This window comes from Podarcis liolepis, assembly GCF_965112155.1.
Source record: "Podarcis liolepis genome assembly, chromosome: 15".
Lineage (NCBI taxonomy): Eukaryota > Metazoa > Chordata > Lepidosauria > Squamata > Lacertidae > Podarcis > Podarcis liolepis.
The window spans coordinates 5,573,884-5,593,072 of NC_139566.1; the positions used below are offsets into that span (position 1 = coordinate 5,573,884).

Here is a 19,189-nt window from a genome sequence, read left to right on the forward strand (position 1 = left end):
GGTTTTATCCCTCTAACTGGGTAAGTGGGTCAACCCCCAGATTAGTTGCTGTAGACTCTGGCTCACCCTAAAAACCGCCCTCCCTCTACGCCTGACGCTTCCTCTACACGGGAAAACAGAGTAAGCAAACGGGACCTCTCTGAGAAATTTGTTTGGTCTCCTCTCCAGCCATGAAGCTATAAAAAGACTCCTGGAATTGCAGAATTGGAACGGGACCCCCAAAGGTCATCCAGTCCAACCCGCTGCTGCAATGCAGGAATCGCAGCCAAATAACCCCTGACAGGTGGCTGCCCAAGCTCTGTTTAAAAATCTCCCATGAAGGAGGGAGATGTCTGCCATTGGGGGTTGAACCCGGGACCTTCTGCATGCCTAGCAGGTGTTCTGCCCCTGAGCTACAGCTCTGCCCTTTTTCAAAAAAAGAGGAAGCCGCTAGTCCTCATTGTTCAGATTTAGACAGGAATGTTTAATCGTGCTTTCAAGCAGAGGGCGCCTTCAGCGAGAAGGCTGTCCTCTGTAAAACTGGATTTATATCCTGAACGGTGGGTTTAAGTAATTGTAATAAAATAAAACAGCACCTGCCCCCCTCGCAAGATCCTTTTCTGCCAGGCGAAAAGGAGGCAGGCAGCTGTGGCTTCCCTAGAAAACAGTGGGGAGGAGAGGAGAGTCTTCCAAGGAGAGAGCCGTGTCCGCGCAGTAAATAGAATTAGATATGACCAGTGGGGGAGAGAGAGAGAAAGCGAAGGACTGTAATTATATCTTAAACGCTCACAGAATCTCCCATTAATACCCTGCCTGTCATTACTGCTCATTATGCTGCGGAAAAGAACCAGATGGGGTCCCTTTAGAAATGGGCTCATTTTCCCCCCAAACGAACCTAATCCTCGATGTGAGTCCATCATTAAGCGGGCAGATGTGGGTGGGGGTCTCCCTTCTCTCCCACCCCCTCTGCAAGTTATGTGGGGAGCAGGGGCGGAGGCGGCTGGCAAGTCAGTGGGACTGATGAGGCAGAAGGGAGGGAGCCCGACAGGAGGTGGAGCTAGAGACAACGAGAGGCGGAGCCAGAGGCAATGAGAGGCGGAGCCACAGACAACGAGAGGAGGAGCCACAGGCAACGTGAGGCGGAGCCAGAGGCAACGAGAGGAGGAGCCAGAGGCAATGAAAGGCGGAGCCACAGGCAATGAGAGGAGGAGCCACAGGCAACGAGAGGCGGAGCCAGAGGCAATGAGAGGAGGAGCCACAGGCAATGAAAGGCGGAGCCACAGGCAATGAAAGGCGGAGCCACAGGCAATGAGAGGAGGAGCCACAGGCAATGAAAGGCGGAGCCACAGGCAATGAGAGGCTGAGCCACAGGCAATGATAGGAGGAGCCAGAGGCAATGAAAGGCGGAGCCAGAGCCAACGGGAGGAGCCAGAGGCAATGAAATGCGGAGCCAGAGCCAATGGGAGGAGGAGCCAGAGGCAATGAAAGGCGGAGCCAGAGCCAACGGGAGGAGGAGCCAGAGGCAATGAAAGGCGGAGCCAGAGCCAACGAGAGGAGGAGTCAGTGTCAACGAGAGGTGGAGCCAACTCATTCTAGATTTGCCCCCATTTTCCTCCTCCTCCTCCTCCTCTTTGCTGAGTTCTACAGGTGCAAGGCTCTGTACAGAACTAAGTACATTTAGATTCCCTGGAATCTGTATGTTATATAAAAAAAACCCAGCGACTCGTTTTCTTAATAAAATTTCCCTTGCAGCCGTTGATCATCTCTATTGCTCAGTCTCACGGGGAGCGTAGTTTATGGATGGGGATCTTAGTCTTATTTATCCATTGCTTTGCATAAAATATTTGCAAATCGCTTGGGCATGCTCAAAGTCCATTATAGTGAAATATCTGTGGGATTTAATAGACGGGTCCCTCTCCTGACATTTTAACCCCCTCCCCCAATTTTCTCCTTACAGTCATTTTCCTGCAGTACTTCATTTGTATACAAATAAGAAAACCTCCCTGGTTTTTCCTTTAGCTTAAATGGGATAGTCTTGACTCTGTTGCTAGTCCTACTCAAGAGTAGTCCCACTGACATTAATGGACATGACTTGGGCCACTTGCTCCAGCAGGTCTCCTCTGAGCATAACTGTGGAGGCAGAGTACAGTTATTGTGGCTAGTAGCCTTCTCCTCCTCCATGAATTTGCCCAATCCTTTTTTAAAAAGCCATTCAAGTTTATGCCTCCTGTGGCAAGGAGTTCCACAGTTTAACTCTGTTTCAGGAAGGAGGACTTCCTTTTATGTATCCTGAATCTCCCAACATTCAGCTTCACTGCGTCCCCACAAGTTCTGGTTTTAGCAAAAAGGAAACAAAAACCCCTTTCTCCCTTCGCTTTCTCTATGCCCTGCATCATTTTATAAACGGCTTATATCTTGTCAAATCTTCCTCGCCTTTTCTCCAAACTGAAAAGCTCCAAACGCCTGCCATCTCTCCTTGCAGGAGCGTGGCTCCCTCTCCTCAATCGTTCGGGTTCCCTTTCTCTCAGCTTTTCGATATCCCTTTTCAGGTGGGGCGACCAGAACGGCACGCAGTATTCCACGCGCGGCTGAAACCATCGGTTTGTATAACAGCATTATGGGTACTCGGCTCGATGGGTTTCGGGACAATTTGGAAACGCAGGAAGCTGCCTCCCGTGGGGTCAAACCATGGGTCCCATCTTGCCTGGACCTTTCCAAACTGGGAGGTGGGACGCAGGGTCCGGAAGTTGTCAGTCTCTCGATTCCCATCCTCCTTCCTGTCTGTTGTCCATTGCTGTCTGCTGGGAGCAGAAGTCTGACCATTTCTGGGGCGGGGGCTCTAGACTGCACCCCCAACCACTACTCCCGGGCTAAACAAGTCAACTCAATAATTTGTGGAGTTGGGGGGGGGAGAGATAAATAAAAGATCAGGAGATGGTGGGTGGAGGGGCACCCCAGCTAATTTCATCAGGATTTTCAGAGCAAAATGTGGGTTAATACAGACTTGCCTTTGTAACCCACTTTCGGGGAGATATTTAAGTCTGGGGTCCGGTCAGAGGGCTGTCTCTGCAATGGGAGTCTCGCTTGAGAGGAAAACTCTTGCTGCCTCTCCTGCCCCCACCCTGGCTGGCAGCACAGCTTCTTATTTGTGGCTTAGGGCCCTCATATCTATGGGACCACCTCTCCTGGTCTACCCCGCAGAGGACCTTAAGGTCCATGAATAACCATAGTTTAGAGGTCCTGGGCCCTAAGGAAGTCAGACTATCCTCCACCAGGGCCAGGGCCTTTTCAGTGATGGCTCCGACCTGGTGGAATGCTCTGTCCCATGAGACTAGGGCCCTTCAGGATTTAACCTCCTTCCGTCGGGCCTGTAAGTCAGAGCTATTCCGCCTGGCCTTTAATTTGAATTCAGCCTGATCTTTTATTTCCCACCCGCTCTGAGACCCCACAGCTAATTCTCCCCTGGTCTCCCTGCTGGCCCAAGTAGGACCAATTCAGCCAGCTAGCCCTGGGGATTCCCCTGAATTGATTTTTGAATTTTATTGTTATTCATGTTTTTATACTGTATTTTATGCTGCTTTTTATAATTAAGTGTTTTAAATTTGTTGTTAGCCGCCTTGAGTTTTTGCACGGGGAAGGGCAGGGTATAAATAAAAAAATATTTATTATTATTATTATTATTATTATTATTATTATTATTATTATTATTATTATTATTATTTATTATCTCGAGAGCAAGAAACAAAGTTGGCCTTCTCAGTGCCGCGATGGTGTGTAAAGCTGTTAGCTGAAGAAAATGGGCAGGACTAAGCGAGGCCCATTCATTTCCATAGCTCTACTCCGAGCAAGACCCAGCTGAATGCCGTGTGCCCGTCACCCGCCAGGAACTGCTGCCCACCGGGGGGGGGCTCGGGGTACAGCTCACCTCTTTGTGTTGTGAATGGTGGTCCCACCCAGCACAATCCGGACCCCGGGGGTGGTGCGGTTCAAGTTGTAAACGGTCAGCGCCTCCTCGTACGTGGCTCCTCCAATCATGAACACAATGATGTCTTGTGGCCTGTGACAGAGAGGGGAAGAGAGAGAGTCGTTTCTGGAGGCAATTCAGAGCGCTAATTTTAAGGACCGAAAAATCCGGAAGGAAGAGTTCAGTTGGAGTCCAGCAACGTCTAGATCAGGGTTTCACAAAACTTGGGTCTCCAGCTGCTTTTGGACTACAAATCCCATCATCCACTATTCCTGCTTGCTATGGATGATGGGAGTTGTAGTCTTGGGGAAACCCTGGCCCAAAGGGTACCAGGGTACAAGATGGGTGACACCTGGCTTGAGAGCAGTACATGTGAAAAGGATCTAGGAGTCTTGGTTGACCACAAACTTGACATGAGCCAACAGTGTGACGCGGCAGCTAAAAAAGCCAATGCAATTCTGGGCTGCATCAATAGGAGTATAGCATCTAGATCAAGGGAAGTAATAGTGCCACTGTATTCTGCTCTGGTCAGACCTCACCTGGAGTACTGTATCCAGTTCTGGGCACCACAATTCAAGAAGGACACTGACAAACTGGAACGTGTCCAGAGGAGGGCAACCAAAATGGTCAAAGGCCTGGAAACGATGCCTTATGAGGAACGGCGAAGGGAGCTGGGCATGTTTAGCCTGGAGAAGAGGAGGTTAAGGGGTGATATGATAGCCATGTTCAAATATATAACAGGATGTCACATAGAGGAGGGAGAAAGGTTGTTTTCTGCTGCTCCAGAGAAGCGGACACGGAGCAATGGAGCCAAACTACAAGAAAGAAGATTCCACCTAAACATTAGGAAGAACTTCCTGACAGTAAGAGCTGTTCGACAGTGGAATTTGCTGCCAAGGAGTGTGGTGGAGTCTCCTCCTTTGGAGGTCTTTAAGCAGAGGCTTGACAACCATATGTCAGGAGTGCTCTGATGGTGTTTCCTGCTTGGCAGGGGGTTGGACTCGATGGCCCTTGTGGTTTCTTCCAACTCTATGATTCTATAATTCTAGGTGGAGGAAGCCTGCCTGAAATGGCTTTTGGGGCCCAGAATACCTTTGGGGGCCAGACTAGCCTACCCAACTCCCATTAAGCGGGGAGACCATCGTCTGACCCGCAATGATAAACCATGGTTTGCTCAAGAAACAGCAAGCTAATGGAGAGCAATTCCAAAAGACAAAACCCTTGGAAAGCTTGGCAGGTGTCAGAAACAGGTTGGTCAAACAAACCACAGTGAAGAGTGTCAGGGTTATACGAAACACCAAGCCGTACAAACAAACCTTTGGCTGATTAATATTATAATTGTGTTTGGGGGGTACTGTTTGGTTGTTTTTGTTTTAACTATTTATTTGTGCTTTTGCCTGGGATTCTTACCTTGTGAAATGCCCTGAGATCGTATACTGAAGGGCCGTATCTCATGAATCAATAAAGCAAGCCAAGGTTTTGTAGGCCAACAGCAAACCATGATTTCAGGTGGCGGCTTGCTGCCAGTTAAACAAACCACTGTTAAGCCACTGGGTAGGATTTGGCCAATCAAGCCAACCATGGTTTGACAAATCATCGCTTGATAAACCAAGGCTTAGTTGTTATACAGGCAAATGAATATGCATCCCAGCTTCTGGAGAAAGTGAAGATTATTTGGGGGAAAGAAACTAGTGTTGCTTTTGAGTTTACATCCGGTCGTTTCAACTTAGTTTGGCAATTTGGGTATATTTTGCAGGTGACGCATTGGATACGTTAGTTGAGATTCCTGCATAGCAGCGGGGTGGACTGGATGACCCCCAGGGTCCCTTACAACTCTACAACAGTATGATCAAAACAGGATGTGAAAGGAGCAGGGGGTGAGAGCATTTGCGCAGGTAAGAGGAAGCAGAAAGGCTTCCAGGAAACGGGGAGAGCTGTGAAGCGGAGATATTTGGAAACAGCAAAGTGATCGGCAAGTGGTCAGAAGTTCACACAGACAAATAATAATAATAATAATAATAAATTTTTATTTATACCCCGCCCTTCCTGGTTCAGAAAACCAGGCTCAGGACGGCTAACAACAAAACACTTAATTGATGCAACAAAAATACAGTATAAAACGTGAATAACAATAAATTCAGAATTCAAAAATCAATTTGGGGGGGAAATCCATCCAATAAATATTAGATGATCACCAGGGCCAGCTGGCTAAATTAGTCCTATTTGGGCCAGACAGGAGACCAGGGGAGAATTAGCTGTGGGGTCCCTCCCACCCAAAACAGGAACACAAAAATCTGCCATAACAACAACGACGATAACAACAACGACAACAACGACAACAACAACCACCACCTGCCCATCTGGCTGGGTTTCCCCAGCCACTCTTATATGGGACCATTGGATCCATCTATCTCAGAATTGACTACACTTCAGGTAGGGGGGCTTGCCTAGCCTGACCTGGAAATGCATTGCAGAGGGTTGGGCTAGATGACCCCCCGATGTCCCTTTCAACTCCAGGATCCTATGCCCCTGGGGACTGAATTTGGGGTCTCCAGGTGTGCCAAGCAGGTGCTTTGCCACTGAGTTGCAGCCCGAACTGGCTAAAAATGCAGAGTGTGTGTGTCCGGTCTGCGCTCCCCGCTTTGCCCTCTTGCCTCCCCCAGTTTCCCAGCATCGCAGCTTCTGTATTTTTCGCTCCGTAAGATGCACTTTTTTCCTCCTAAAAAGTAGGGGGAAATGTCTGTGCGTCTTAGGGAGCAAATGCCTATGGACAGCAGGGGGATCCCACTGCAGTCGCGAGCGGAGGATCCATGGCTTCCCCTTCCCTCCTCCGTGGCTCGCTTTAAAGCAGCAAAGCGGGAGATGAGCTGCTTACACAAGAGGAGGCTGCTGGGGTTCCTGTGTCGGGTCCGTCCAGGGGCGTGCTGCCTCCCCGCTCATCGCTCCTTGAGCGCGCACACTAAAGAAACATACAACTCCCGTCCCTCACTCTCATTCTGATATACTGGTAGTTTATTAAATAGTTTAGTACAACATTTGATTCAGAATATTTCCCCCCTGTTTTCCTCCTCTAAAAACTAGGTGCGTCTTATGGTCAGATGTGTCTTATGGAGCAAAAAATACGGTATGTCTCCACCTTTTAATCTGAGAAAGGCTAGCGCTGGAGGCAACCCACGGCGTGATGGAAGAGTCTGACATCTTCCCCCTGCAAATAGGGGCTTCCTTGTCCCAGAAAGGGAAGGTAAAGGTAAAGGGACCCCTGACCATTAGGTCCAGTCGTGACCGACTCTGGGGTTGCGGTGCTCATCTCACTTTATTGGCCGAGGGAACCAGCGTACAGCTTCCGGGTTATGTGGCCAGCATGACTGAGCCGCTTCTGGCGAACCAGAGCAGTGCACAGAAACGCCGTTTACCTTCCCGCCGGAGCGGTACCTATTTATCTACTTGCACTGGTGTGCTTTCGAACTGCTAGGTTGGCAGGAGCAGGGACTGAGCAACGGGAGCTCACTCCATCGCGGGGATTCGAACCGCCGACCTTCTGATCGGCAAGCCCTAGGCTCTGTGGTTTAACCCACAGCGCCAACCGTGTCCCTTAGAAAGGGAAGGAGAAGGTGTCAGATACTTTCTCCCCTCCCTCCGCTCCCCTGGAAACACAGATGAGAGTGCTCCTGCTCTGGGCCTGCTTAAATCCCCAAGAACTGGGGCAACCGGATCCAGTGACAGAGACGGACAGATGCTTGGTTTTTTTTGTTTAATAATTAAAAGGAAAAACCCGTCCCCCAAGCTGTCTCTTGTAGCTGATGAAGTCCACCAGCTTTCAAAGGATGAGGGAGCTTGATCAGATGGTCAGACCTGGCACCCCTCCACCGAAATATGGGTCCGCACCCCCTAAACACACACACACACACACACACACACATGAGCAGGGTTTTGTTACAGCTCACATCACAAGAATGCTTACTCACTGGGGACCAGGAGGATGCAGGGAGCATGAAATCCAAACATGAAACCCCCCCCCTGAAAAACACCCCCACCTCTTTCGTGCTCCCGTTCCACACAGGTTAGCAACTTCAGCCCATTCAAATATTCAGGCCCAGAGCCCTGAATCGCAAGCGACGTTTGCAAAGATCACTTGATGCAGGGAGAGATGGAAATTCCGAATTTGAACGTCGCGAGTCCTTCCTCGATGCCCACATCTGAACCGCACATCTCCCGGGTCAGTTCTCCAGGTGCCCATTTTGGTTTGGAGCTTTCTCGTCCCTTGCGAATTTACCCTAGCTGCTTTTAAAGCGGTTCAAGCGGGTGGCCATCGCTGCCTCTTGTGGCAGTGAGTTCCGCAGTTTAAGGGCGGGATGCTAACTGAGTAAGCAACAACAACAACAATAATAATCCACACAGTTCGCAGAATGCGGGTTCCGTTTCACGGCAGGCTTTGAAAATCCCTTTTTAAAAGCAGAGGGTTCCCAGCACACAGAGCTATCGAACACTGCTTCCTGGGCAGCTGCCAGAGACTCGCCGTAAACCAGTCATTGAGACCAACTCAGGATCAGATCGTTCCTCATTCCCTCCCCGCCCACGGAAGATTAAGAAGTCCCGCAATGAACGGACAGGCTGTTCTGGCCGAAGGTCAGCATTGAAAACAATACAAAAAGGCGGCTGTGAATCTCCTAAGGCGCTACTTTAAGAATAAAATGCAATATAACTAGGACATTCCCAGTTTCTCACGGCAGAGGAGATGCTTACATGGGTGTCAAAAAGCACCGGAATATTAGCTTCGTTTTGCCATCCTAGGCTTCAGCAGTAGAACAAGCTCATATGTGGATTTTACAGGGTGGTGGATCTTATAGCTGCAAGATCCACTATCCTGTAATATTACATGTGAGCTTGTTCTACTGATGAAGCCTAGGGTGGCTAAACAAGGCTAATATTCCGGAAATCCTTGTCTTAGACTCTGTGGAACTGTAACAACCCTTCATGTGGATTTTTGGACTCTATGAACAGACAGGTGGAATAAATACTTATACGTGTATGGACCTTATGCATGAACTGACCAGAGAATGAACTGATCCACTGGGTCTTCTGCTTTTTTTGTTGAACTTTATGAGACTTCCATTGAAATCTACAATTTGACACAATGAATATTATACAGTGGTACCTCAGGTTAAGTACTTAATTCGTTCCAGAGGTCCGTTCTTAACCTGAAACTGTTCTTAACCTGAAGCACCACTTTAGCTAATGGGGTCTCCTGCTGCTGCCGCGCCGCCGGAGCACAATTTCTGTTCTCATCCTGAAGCAAAGTTCTTAACATGAAGCACTATTTCTGGGTTAGCAGAGTCATGTGTAACCTGAAGCGTATGTAACCTGAGGTACCACAGTAACTCATTTATTCAAAAGTACAGCTGGTTAGTTGTTTATAAACTTTGCAAAATCAATAATTTTTTTGATTAAAAAAAAAGAAATTGCGAGGAGGAGCCAATTTCTGAAGTGAAATTTGTACTCAAATTCCATTAATTAGCCAATAATAATAATATTTTCTTATCATTGTCATATCAAAATAAATTGTTGCTGCTGTTGATTTATTATCAAAGGTACAGCTGGTTACGTCTTGTGTGTTTATGTAGAAAGTAAACACAGACATGTGATGTAACAATCACACAACCAGCAACTGAGGAGTGGAATGCTAACAGGTGGGGCTGCCCCAGAGATCTTAACCTTTGTGTCAAGCGGGCTTCCTACACACACACCTCTCTGTCCCGAGAGCTCACAGTTGGTAGAGCGTGAGACTCTACATCTCAGGGCTGTGGGTTCGAGTCCTATGCTGGGCAAAAGATTCCTGCATTGCAGAAAACACAAGAAGCAGCAACAGTGGAAGATTGGCAGATGAAGATGATGGATTTTTTGGAGCCAGCCGACCTGACTGGAAGAGTCCGCGACCAGAAGGAGGAGGAGTACCAGGAAGAATGGATAAAATTTAAAGACTATTTAGCTAAATACGTTAAGATAACTTAATTGGAAAAGCTTGCAAATATTACATAGGCTTAGGATCTAAATATGTAAGGATAGGAAATAAGATGTTTAAAGCTAGATTAGAAAGATTGAAAGATGTTAAGTGACAAAGTTAAAAAGTTTTTGAGAAGATTGATTTTGGAAAACTGTTAAAATGATATACAATGAAATTCAACCAGGGGGATTTGAGGAAGTCACTTAATAATGTTATTAAGATTGGTTTAATTACAATTAGGATCTATGTTTGTTTGTTTGTTTGTTTGTCTTAATTTTTTTCTGGAAAATGAATACAAATTTTTTTTTGGGGGGGGGAGATTCCAGCATTGCGAAGAGGTTTGGCCAGATGGCTCCCGTGTTCCCTTCCGACTTGTTTGATTCCACGATCTGGGCAGACGAGAAGCATTGTGAAAGCTGAAGGACTATGGGAGGGTGCCTGCAAAACATGTGGCTGGGGGAAAATCTGGATTTGACCACCTTAAATTGGGATTCCTTATCCATAGTTTGAAAAGAACACAGCTCCCCCCGCCCTCAAAATGAGGTTCAGGAAAAGGGGAGGAGGGTCTGTGGTTCTGTAGTACAGAACTCCGATGCATCTGATGAGCGTTTTAATAAAAATAAAAAATTCCCCGGGGCAAGGTGGAGCATTTTGTCATGAATGGTGTCCATGCTCCGCAGCTCCGCTGACAGCTTCATGGCCCATTCGTCATTCCAGTTACCAACAAGGAAAAGGAGTTATGAGCTCACAAGAGGCAAACTACGGATCGTTTTGGGCCTGCCAGGAAACGTTCCCGAATTATCTTTGGGTAGGGTAAGGGGAGGCGGGTGGTCATACACAGCGCCCCTCTGGAAAAATATTAATGGCGGGTTTTCAGCTCCTTCTGAGCCAGACAGAAAGGTCCCTTTCTGCAAGTTTGTCTGACAGATAAGAAAAGGACAGTGTCGTAAATTTTGAGACAGGCCGGCTTCTTCCAGGAGCGAGACGCACGGCTAATCCGCGGGGATCTTCTCCTTTATCAGACCTGTCTGGAATCCAAATTGATTCATTTCCCCCCCCCCCCATCCCAGCCTTCAATCCTCAGCTTCAGTAACTTTCCACCCTCCCAGCAACTCTCGGCACCCTTAATTTTAGTAGGCATTTAGTGTGTTTTTATATTGTTCTTTTTATGTTGTGATCTGCCTTGAGATTTACAGGCGAAGGGTGGCCCAGAGATGGAAAGAAGATAAAGTCCCGACCAGAGACGAATGGCTGGTGAAGACGATGGACTACGCCATGGGTAGGCAAACTAAGGCCCGGGGGCTGGATCCGGCCCAATCACCTTCTCAATCCGGGCTGCGGACGGTCCGGGAATCAGTGTGTTTTTACATGAGTAGAATATGTGCTTTTATTTAAAATGCACCTCTGGGTTATTTGTGGGGCATAATAATTCGTTCATTCCCCCCCAAAAAAATATAGCCCGGCCCCCCCAAAAGGTCTGAGGGACAGTGGACCGGCCCCCTGCTGAAAAAGTTTGCTGACCCCTGGACTACGCTGTCATGGCAAAAATGATGGGGAAAATCAGAAACTAGGAAGTGATGAACTTTAAAAAGGAATGAGAAAAAATTATAATGTATCTAAGAGAACACTGTAAACACCTACAAACTTTGGCAGGATTCGAATAATGTTTGTAATGTATTAAAAACGAAGGGAAAATTCGTTTATATAAGAAAAACAGAGAAAATAAGTGAAGCAGTGGAAAAGGTTTGAAAATGGTAACCATGGAAGGGCGGAGGGGAGTCAAAAGGATTCAAGGAATCCTATATGATGCAGATGTTTAAATTTGACATGTAAAACGCAATAAAATATGGTTTTTAAAAAGAGATTCTTCAACAACACCAAAAGTTTAACAGACAGCAGTTCCCTGTCTGTTACTTTGGGGGAAGCCGTGGGTTGCAATACCCCATCAAATGTCTGGGGCAGACAGGACACTTCACAATAGAGGTGTTTTGCTGGCAATTCTATTGTTCTTGTAGCAGAACGTGAGAGGCTGTCTGTCTGTCTGTCATGGATGCTTTATTTGAGATTCTTCCCCAGCAGGGGGGTGAACTAAATGACGCTCAGGATCCCTTCCAACTATACAATTCTATAAAATTGGTGAATTTTTTTCCTGCTCAACTAAATATCCAGCTTTATTTTTCCTTTTAAAAACCCCAATACAGTGGTACCCTGGTAGTTGAACACTTTGGTTGACGAACAAACCGACTCCTGAATGTCGCAAACTCGGAAGTGAGTGTCCGGTTCGTGAAAGTTTTTTGGAAGCCAGACAGCTTCTGCGGCTTCCGATTGGCTGCAGGAAGCTTCTGCAGCCAATCAGAAGCCGTGTCTTGCTTTTAAAACCGTTTCGGAAGTTGAATGGACTCCTGGAACGGATTAAATTCGAGAACCAAGGTACGGCTGTAGTAGCCCAGCTAACGGAGACCCTCAAGGCCAGAGAGAGGGCAGAATTTTGGGTCAACTGGCTGCAAATCTCGTTTTTCACCTAAAAACATCGCGCTCTACGTGGGGCTACCTTTGAAGGTGACCCGGAAACTGCAATTAATCCAGAATGCGGCAGCTAGACTGATGACTGGGAGTGGCCGCTGGAACCACATAACACCGGTCCTGAGAGATCTGCATTGGCTCCCAGTACGTTTCCGAGCACAATTCAAAGTGTTGGTGCTGACCTTGAAAGCCCTAAACGGCCTCAAAGGCCCAGTATACCTGAAGGAGTGTCTCCACCCCCATCTGGCGGTTCCCCCATTGTGAGAAGCGGTGTTACAGGGAACCAGGCAGAGGGCCTTCTCGGTGGTGGCGCCCGCCCTATGGAACGCCCTCCCTTCAGATGTGAAGGAAATAAGCAGCTATCTTCTTTTTAAAAGACATCTGAAGGTAGCCCTGTTTAGGGAATTTTTTAATATTTAATGCTGTATTGTTTTTAACACCTGATTGGAAGCCGCCCAGAGTGGCTGGGGAAACTCAGCCAGATGGGCGGGATATAAATAATAAATTTATTATTAATTATTATTATTATTATTATTATTATTATTATTATTATTATTATTATTATAGTCTCGCTGCTGCGATCGGTCACACGGCGAGTTTATGCCGGCGCAGCTGCGGCAATGGATTCCTCCATTGCGCAGCAGTAAAACTCACCTGCCCGCTGGTGCAAAAGCCCTCACACTAGTGTATCATCACACTAGTGTATGCAACAACTGCAGCAAGATTTCTTTTAGCCCAAAAATGGAACCAACAAGAAGTACCAATGAAAGAATAGTGGCAGGTGAAGATGATGGACTTTGCAGAACTGGCAAAAGCTGACAGGAAAAATCTGAAACCAGAAGGTATTCCAAAAGGACTGGAGTAAATTCATATGATATTTGAAAGATTACTGTAAGCAATTAACATCACTAGCAGGGTTTTTTGAAGACTTGTAATGAGAAATTCTTTACCTTTCTATATTTATTTAAATTTTGAGTTATTTTGTAACGTGTGTAATTAGAATGGGAAAACGTACAAAACACCATGATATAAAGGTTAATTCTGAAAGCCACGAGGCGGGAGGGAAGGAAGTTGACAGGCTCTAAAGAGCCAGAGACGTAAAGTGGAATGTAATTGTCAGGGAACTGCCATCGCAGTCAGGAGTGGAGGAAGGGCTCCCGAGCGATGCCGGAGAAGGTCCCAGCAGGAAAGGAGGGGACTCAGTGACCGGGGAAGGAAATCAGCGTTACACCAGGGAGAAAGGCGGGCAGAGGCGGGTTTTGGAGGGAGGGCTCCCGGACTCTTCGCCAGAGACCAGCGGGGAGAGCATTGGTCCTCCACTGCCCACACCCACCCTGCGCAGAAGACTTCCACGCAGGGAGGCTAGGCGGAGACTATCCGTCAAGGAACTTTTATGTTGGAAGAAGTTCAGGAAACGCCCACTGACGGATTCTGCCAGTGACTGAGACAGACGCGGAATCAGGACTGTCCAGCCAGGGAAAGGTTTATCCAGGCAACCTCACCGAGAGTGGCGGCAACTTACGCACGAGCAACCCCCAATTCCCATTACAGTAATGATGTGAGTGTATATTATTAAATGGAAAATAAATTATATATATATATAGATAGATAGATATAGATATATATGCATATATAGATAGATAGATATGAGAAAGCCCTTGCACTAGTGAACAGAGAATGCTGAGCCCTTCCTTCAGGAAGACCAAGTATTTTTAAAAGACTGGAATAACTTTCTAACATATTTGAGAGATCACTGTAAACAGCTGAAATCACTGGCAGGAATACAATGACACTTGTAATGTGGCTTGTGGATGCTATGATTATATAGCAGATAGATTACAGGAAAAGATGCAGGAATAAAATTGAGAATTGGAACCCACGGAGGGAAGGAAGGAAGTCTCAAGGTTCGAAAGAACCCTTTTCTTTCTTCAGTGTGTGAAAATGTTACGTTTATGGTGAATAACTTTTACATAAAGCTAATAAAAATTTATATAAAAAGGGAGAGAGAACCCAGTGGGTTCACTCTGAGTTAGGTAAAGGTAAAGGGACCCCTGACCATTAGGTCCAGTCGTGGCCGACTCTGGGTTGCAGCGCTCATCTCGCTTTATTGGCCGAGGGAGCCCGTGTACAGCTTCCAGGTCATGTGGCCAGCACGACTAAGCCGCTTCTGGCGAACCAGAGCAGCACATGGAAACGCCGTTTACCTTCCCGCCGGAGTGGTACCTATTTACCTACTTGTACTTTGACGTGCTTTCGAACTGCTAGGTTGGCAGGAGCAGGGACCGAGCAACGGGAGCTCACCCCGTCGCGGGGATTCGAACTGCCGACCTTCTGATCGGCAAGTCCTAGGCTCTGTGGTTTAACCCACAGCACCACCTAGGTCCCACCCACTCTGAGTTATTTGTCTAAATAAACAAAATGATGAACAACTGGGATGGGCGAAGAGCCCAAAATTGGTGATCTCTCAGCTGTGCCGACTGACTCAATGCCTTGAGTTCTATGATGGAAGGAAGGCAGGGTATAAAGGGAAGAATGTGGAAATAAAAGAAAAGATTGCACGGTGACAACTTGCCAGGGAAGGTGGTGCCTTACGGTTCCTTAGGAGAAGCAGAATGAAAAAAGACAGGCAAACCCTCTGCTCTGAAAATTTGATGGGGAGGTTAGTTTTACGAGGCTCATGCAAATAAACAAATGCAAATCCTATCAGCCTTCCGCCCCCATTACGTTTGAACTCTGACGGGGATCGCAGTTTGTGGAGAGTACGGAAAACAAGACAATAAAACCACAGCGCAGGTCGCAAGCAAGGAAAACCAGCGCCAAGTCTGGGGAGCAGGGAATTTAAGGCAGCAATTCAATCGGAGAGATGGAAAGATTTCGGCCGTAGGGAGGCGTTCGCCACAAAATATATACTGCCAAGGTGCTTATTTCAGCCCTTGTGATGGTTACGGAACGATTTAGGGAGCGGCAGGGTTCAGGGGCAAGGCTCCAGCCCCGCAGGCAGCATCTCTAGGTGTGGGAGAGATGCCTGAGTCAGATGCTGCCGGTCAGTGCTGGCCATATTAAGCTAGAGGGAACCGTGGCCTGATTCAGTATAAGCCAGCTTCCTTGGCCCCTATCTGAACCAGGCCTTTGTTCAGAACTGTAAGGATAATAATAATAATAATAATAATAATAATGGCAAGAATAATTTATTATTTATACCCCGCCCATCTGGTAGGGTTTACCCAGCCACTCTGGGTGGCTTCCAACAAAATACTAAAATACAATAAAGTAAAGGGTAAAGGGACCCCTGACCATTAGATCCAGTCGTGGCCGACTCTGGGGTTGCAGCGCTCATTTCGCAGTATTGGCCGAGGGAGCTGGCGTACAGCTTCCGGGTCATGTGGCCAGCATGACTAAGCCACTTCTGGTGAACCAGAGCAAGACACAGAAACGCCGTTTACCTTCCCGTCGGAGCAGTACCTATTTACCTACTTGCACTTTGACGTGCTTTTGAACTGCTAGGTGGGTAGGATCAGGGATCGAGCAATGGGAGCTCACCCCGTCACGGGGATTTGAACCGCCGACCTTCTGATCGGCAAGTCTGTGGTTTAACCCACAGCTCCACCCGCGTCCCTTAAAATACAATAGTCTGTCATTAAAAGCTTCCCTAAACAGGGCTGCCTTCAGATGTCTTCTAAAAGTCAGATCGTTGTTTATTTCCGTAACATCTGATGGGAGGCTGTTCCAGAGGGAGGGTGCCACCACCGAGAAGGTCCTCTGCCTTGCTCCCTGTAACTTGGCTTCTCGCAGCAAGGGATCCGCCAGAAGGCCCTCGGTGCTGGACCTCAGGACTGCAATCTTACTTTCTTTTTTAGCAGCTCACTGGTCTATAGATCACCTGGCTTCTGCATGGTCCCAGATCCAGCCCCTGAAGGCATCCCCAGCTAGGAAAGACCACGCCTGCCACCCTTACCTGTCGCGGAGGGTGCTGGGGCCAAGGTAGGGGTACTGGTTGTCTTTTAGTTTGCCCTTGATCAGCTGGTCCAGAGTCTCGTGCAGCAATGGCTGGTGTTGGGTGTAGACGTTTTCGACGCCCTATTGGAAGAAGGAAACACAAGAGGGAAAAGCGAATGCTCTCTCCGGGCTCAGCAAGGAGGCAAAAATAAAAACCATGGTTATCTGGAAGAACGGCCCCCACCTTTAGTCCTTTGAGGAACTGCTTGGTGATGGCGACAGCATCCTTGGAGTTGAAGAGGTCGCTCCCACGAACACGCTTGCCTCCATATTCTACGACGGCCGACACCAGCTGAGCCGGAAGGGAAAGAGCAAAGCGTAAGAAGAGCCTGCCAGACCCAACCAGGCCAGGATCCTGTTCTCACAGTGGCTGACCAGACGCCCCAATGGGAAGCCAAAAAGCAGAATTCAAGAACAAGGGTCCTCTCCTGTAGCTTCCAGAAATTTGGATTCAGAAGCATTGCTGTGGAGAGCAGTTCTGCTGGCTAGGAGCCCTCGACAGCCCTCTTCCTCCTCCCTGAATTTGTCCATTCCTTGACTTTCAGAGCCGTCTGGGTTAGCGGCCATCCCTGCGTCCTGTGGGAGTTCGTTCCATGGTTTAACCAGCCACATCCAGCAGAAACATGGAAGCCGCCAACTAGACAAACATTATTATGACCTACAAGAGACTAGATGGGCCCACTTTCAGGTCTGATTCAGCAGGGATCTTCTTCTGCTCTGATGGAACCTCCAGGGTCAGGGGCAGTCTATCTCGATTCCTAGGTTCTCAGGGGTATTTAGCCAATGGGAGAACAGGAGGCCGGACTGGGTGGGCTTCCTTTGGCCCGATACCTCCAGATTCAGAGACAGCCTATCTAACACCGGTCTTGAAAGACCTACATTGGCTCCCAGTACGTTTCCAGGCACAATTCAAAGTGTTGGTGCTGACCTTGAAAGCCCTAAACGGCCTCGGTCCAGTAGACCTGAAGGAGTGTCTCCACCCCCATCGTTCAGCCCGGACGCTGAGGTCCAGCTCCGAGGGCCTTCTGGCGGTTCCCTCGCTGCTAGAAGTGAGGTTACAGGGAACCAGGCAGAGGGCCTTCTCGGTGGTGGAGCCCGCCCTGTGGAACGCCCTCCCATCAGATGTCAAAAACAACTATCTGACGTTTTAGAAGACATCTGAAGGCAGCCCTGTTTAGGGAGGTTTTAATGTACTTTTAACCTTTGTTGGAAGAGTGGCTGGGGAAACCCAGCCAGATGGGCGGGGTATAAATAATTCTTACTATTATTATTACATATTACCATCAGTGGGTTTTTTCCTGGGGGGACACAGGGGGACGCACACCCCTAAACATTTTGTGAATCTAACGAGAGAAGAAACTAAAAATAATTTAAAAATTAGTTTCTTCTCTAGCATAGTGAATCGTCACAGTTCCGTCGCTATCCCCGACGGCGGCCTCAATTCCTGTCACGGTGTTTCCTGAGTCTCAGACAGAAGCGAGCGTTTAATATGTGAAGTAGGAGTTGGAATCTAGCACGGCGATTGGTCAGTTTTGTTGTATTTACTAGATTTATTCCCCCCGATTTGAACTATAAAATGGTGATTTTCTGGAGTCAAAATGAGAGCACCCCTAAACATTTTTTAAAGAAAAAAAGCACTGATTATTATTATTTTTTTCCCCTCCCCCTCACCTTTATTGAGTTTAAATGATAACAAAAGATTTGTATGTATGATACTTCAAAAAAGCACAAAAATATGCCCATCTGTTCCTATACAGTTCATTTCATCATACATTTTTGTTTTACTACCTATGACTTCCCGTCAACCCCAGTGTATTCCTCATTGCTATTTTCCAGTAGTACAAATAATGGTTTTGTTATGTTTTGGTTATCCTAAAGTTTCTTAGATACTTTTATATCCTGTTACTTTGTTATCATACACAGAAATCATTCAAATGCTTACTGTTATTATTATTATTAATCAAGTTTGTATACCACGCTTCATCGAAAGGATTCCAGGGCAGTTGACAACAGAAAATACAAAACGAAGTAAGAAAAGATAAAAATTGGAAATATTTTGGTTTAAGAATGATATTGGAAAGCTGTTACATAAGATACATGGAAATTCAGAAGGAAGGGAATGGAGGAAGTCAACCAATATGTAAATAAGCATGGATCTTTAAAGGATTAATTTTGTTCTTATTGTTTATTTCTTGTATGGTGGTGGATAAGATGTTTATTGTACTGTTTTCTTTTTAAAAAAATGTATTTTCTGTTCCTCCCCCCCCCCTTTCTTTTTGTGTTATTAGTTTGGCTATGTGGTATAATCATGGAAAACTTAATAATATTTTTTTGAAAAAACAAAAAACAAAACAAAACAAGAATAAAATAAACCCCCGAAGTAAGTACAAAATAATAAAACCAAAATGAGAATGCAAAACAATGAAACAAAACCAAAGCGATAACGCATGTTTGAAGCAGTAGCAATTTTTGGACCCACTCCACAGCCTTTGCTCCTAAGGACAGGTTCTCCGCGCCCCCTGGAGGGCTCGGGACCACTACCCACCTTCCGGTGTTTCTCGGAGACCCCTCGGTTCCTCAGCTCTGTCATGAGTCCCGGGAGGCTGTTGCTGCTGTGCCTCTCGTAGTGAAGGGCATACAGCATCACCAGGCGGGTGGCATCCAGCTCGCTCACTTTGGGGTTCTGCAAGAGCCGGCGGATGTTCTGCAGAAGGAGAGACGAGGCG

General features: G+C 47.2%; 1 protein-coding gene across 2 annotated transcripts in view; it reads right to left on the reverse strand.

The window, feature by feature from the left end:
• VPS45 (vacuolar protein sorting 45 homolog) overlaps positions 1–19,189 on the reverse strand; it is a 57,530-nt gene that overhangs the window by 9,670 nt on the left and 28,671 nt on the right. For both annotated transcript variants that reach the window (XM_083477140.1, XM_083477139.1), the window contains exons 11-14: positions 19,009–19,167; positions 16,648–16,755; positions 16,423–16,544; positions 3,905–4,036 (exon numbers count right to left, since the gene is read on the reverse strand). In XM_083477140.1, the coding sequence (XP_083333266.1) occupies positions 3,905–4,036; positions 16,423–16,544; positions 16,648–16,755; positions 19,009–19,167 (521 nt within the window). The remainder of the gene's footprint in view (positions 1–3,904; positions 4,037–16,422; positions 16,545–16,647; positions 16,756–19,008; positions 19,168–19,189) is intronic.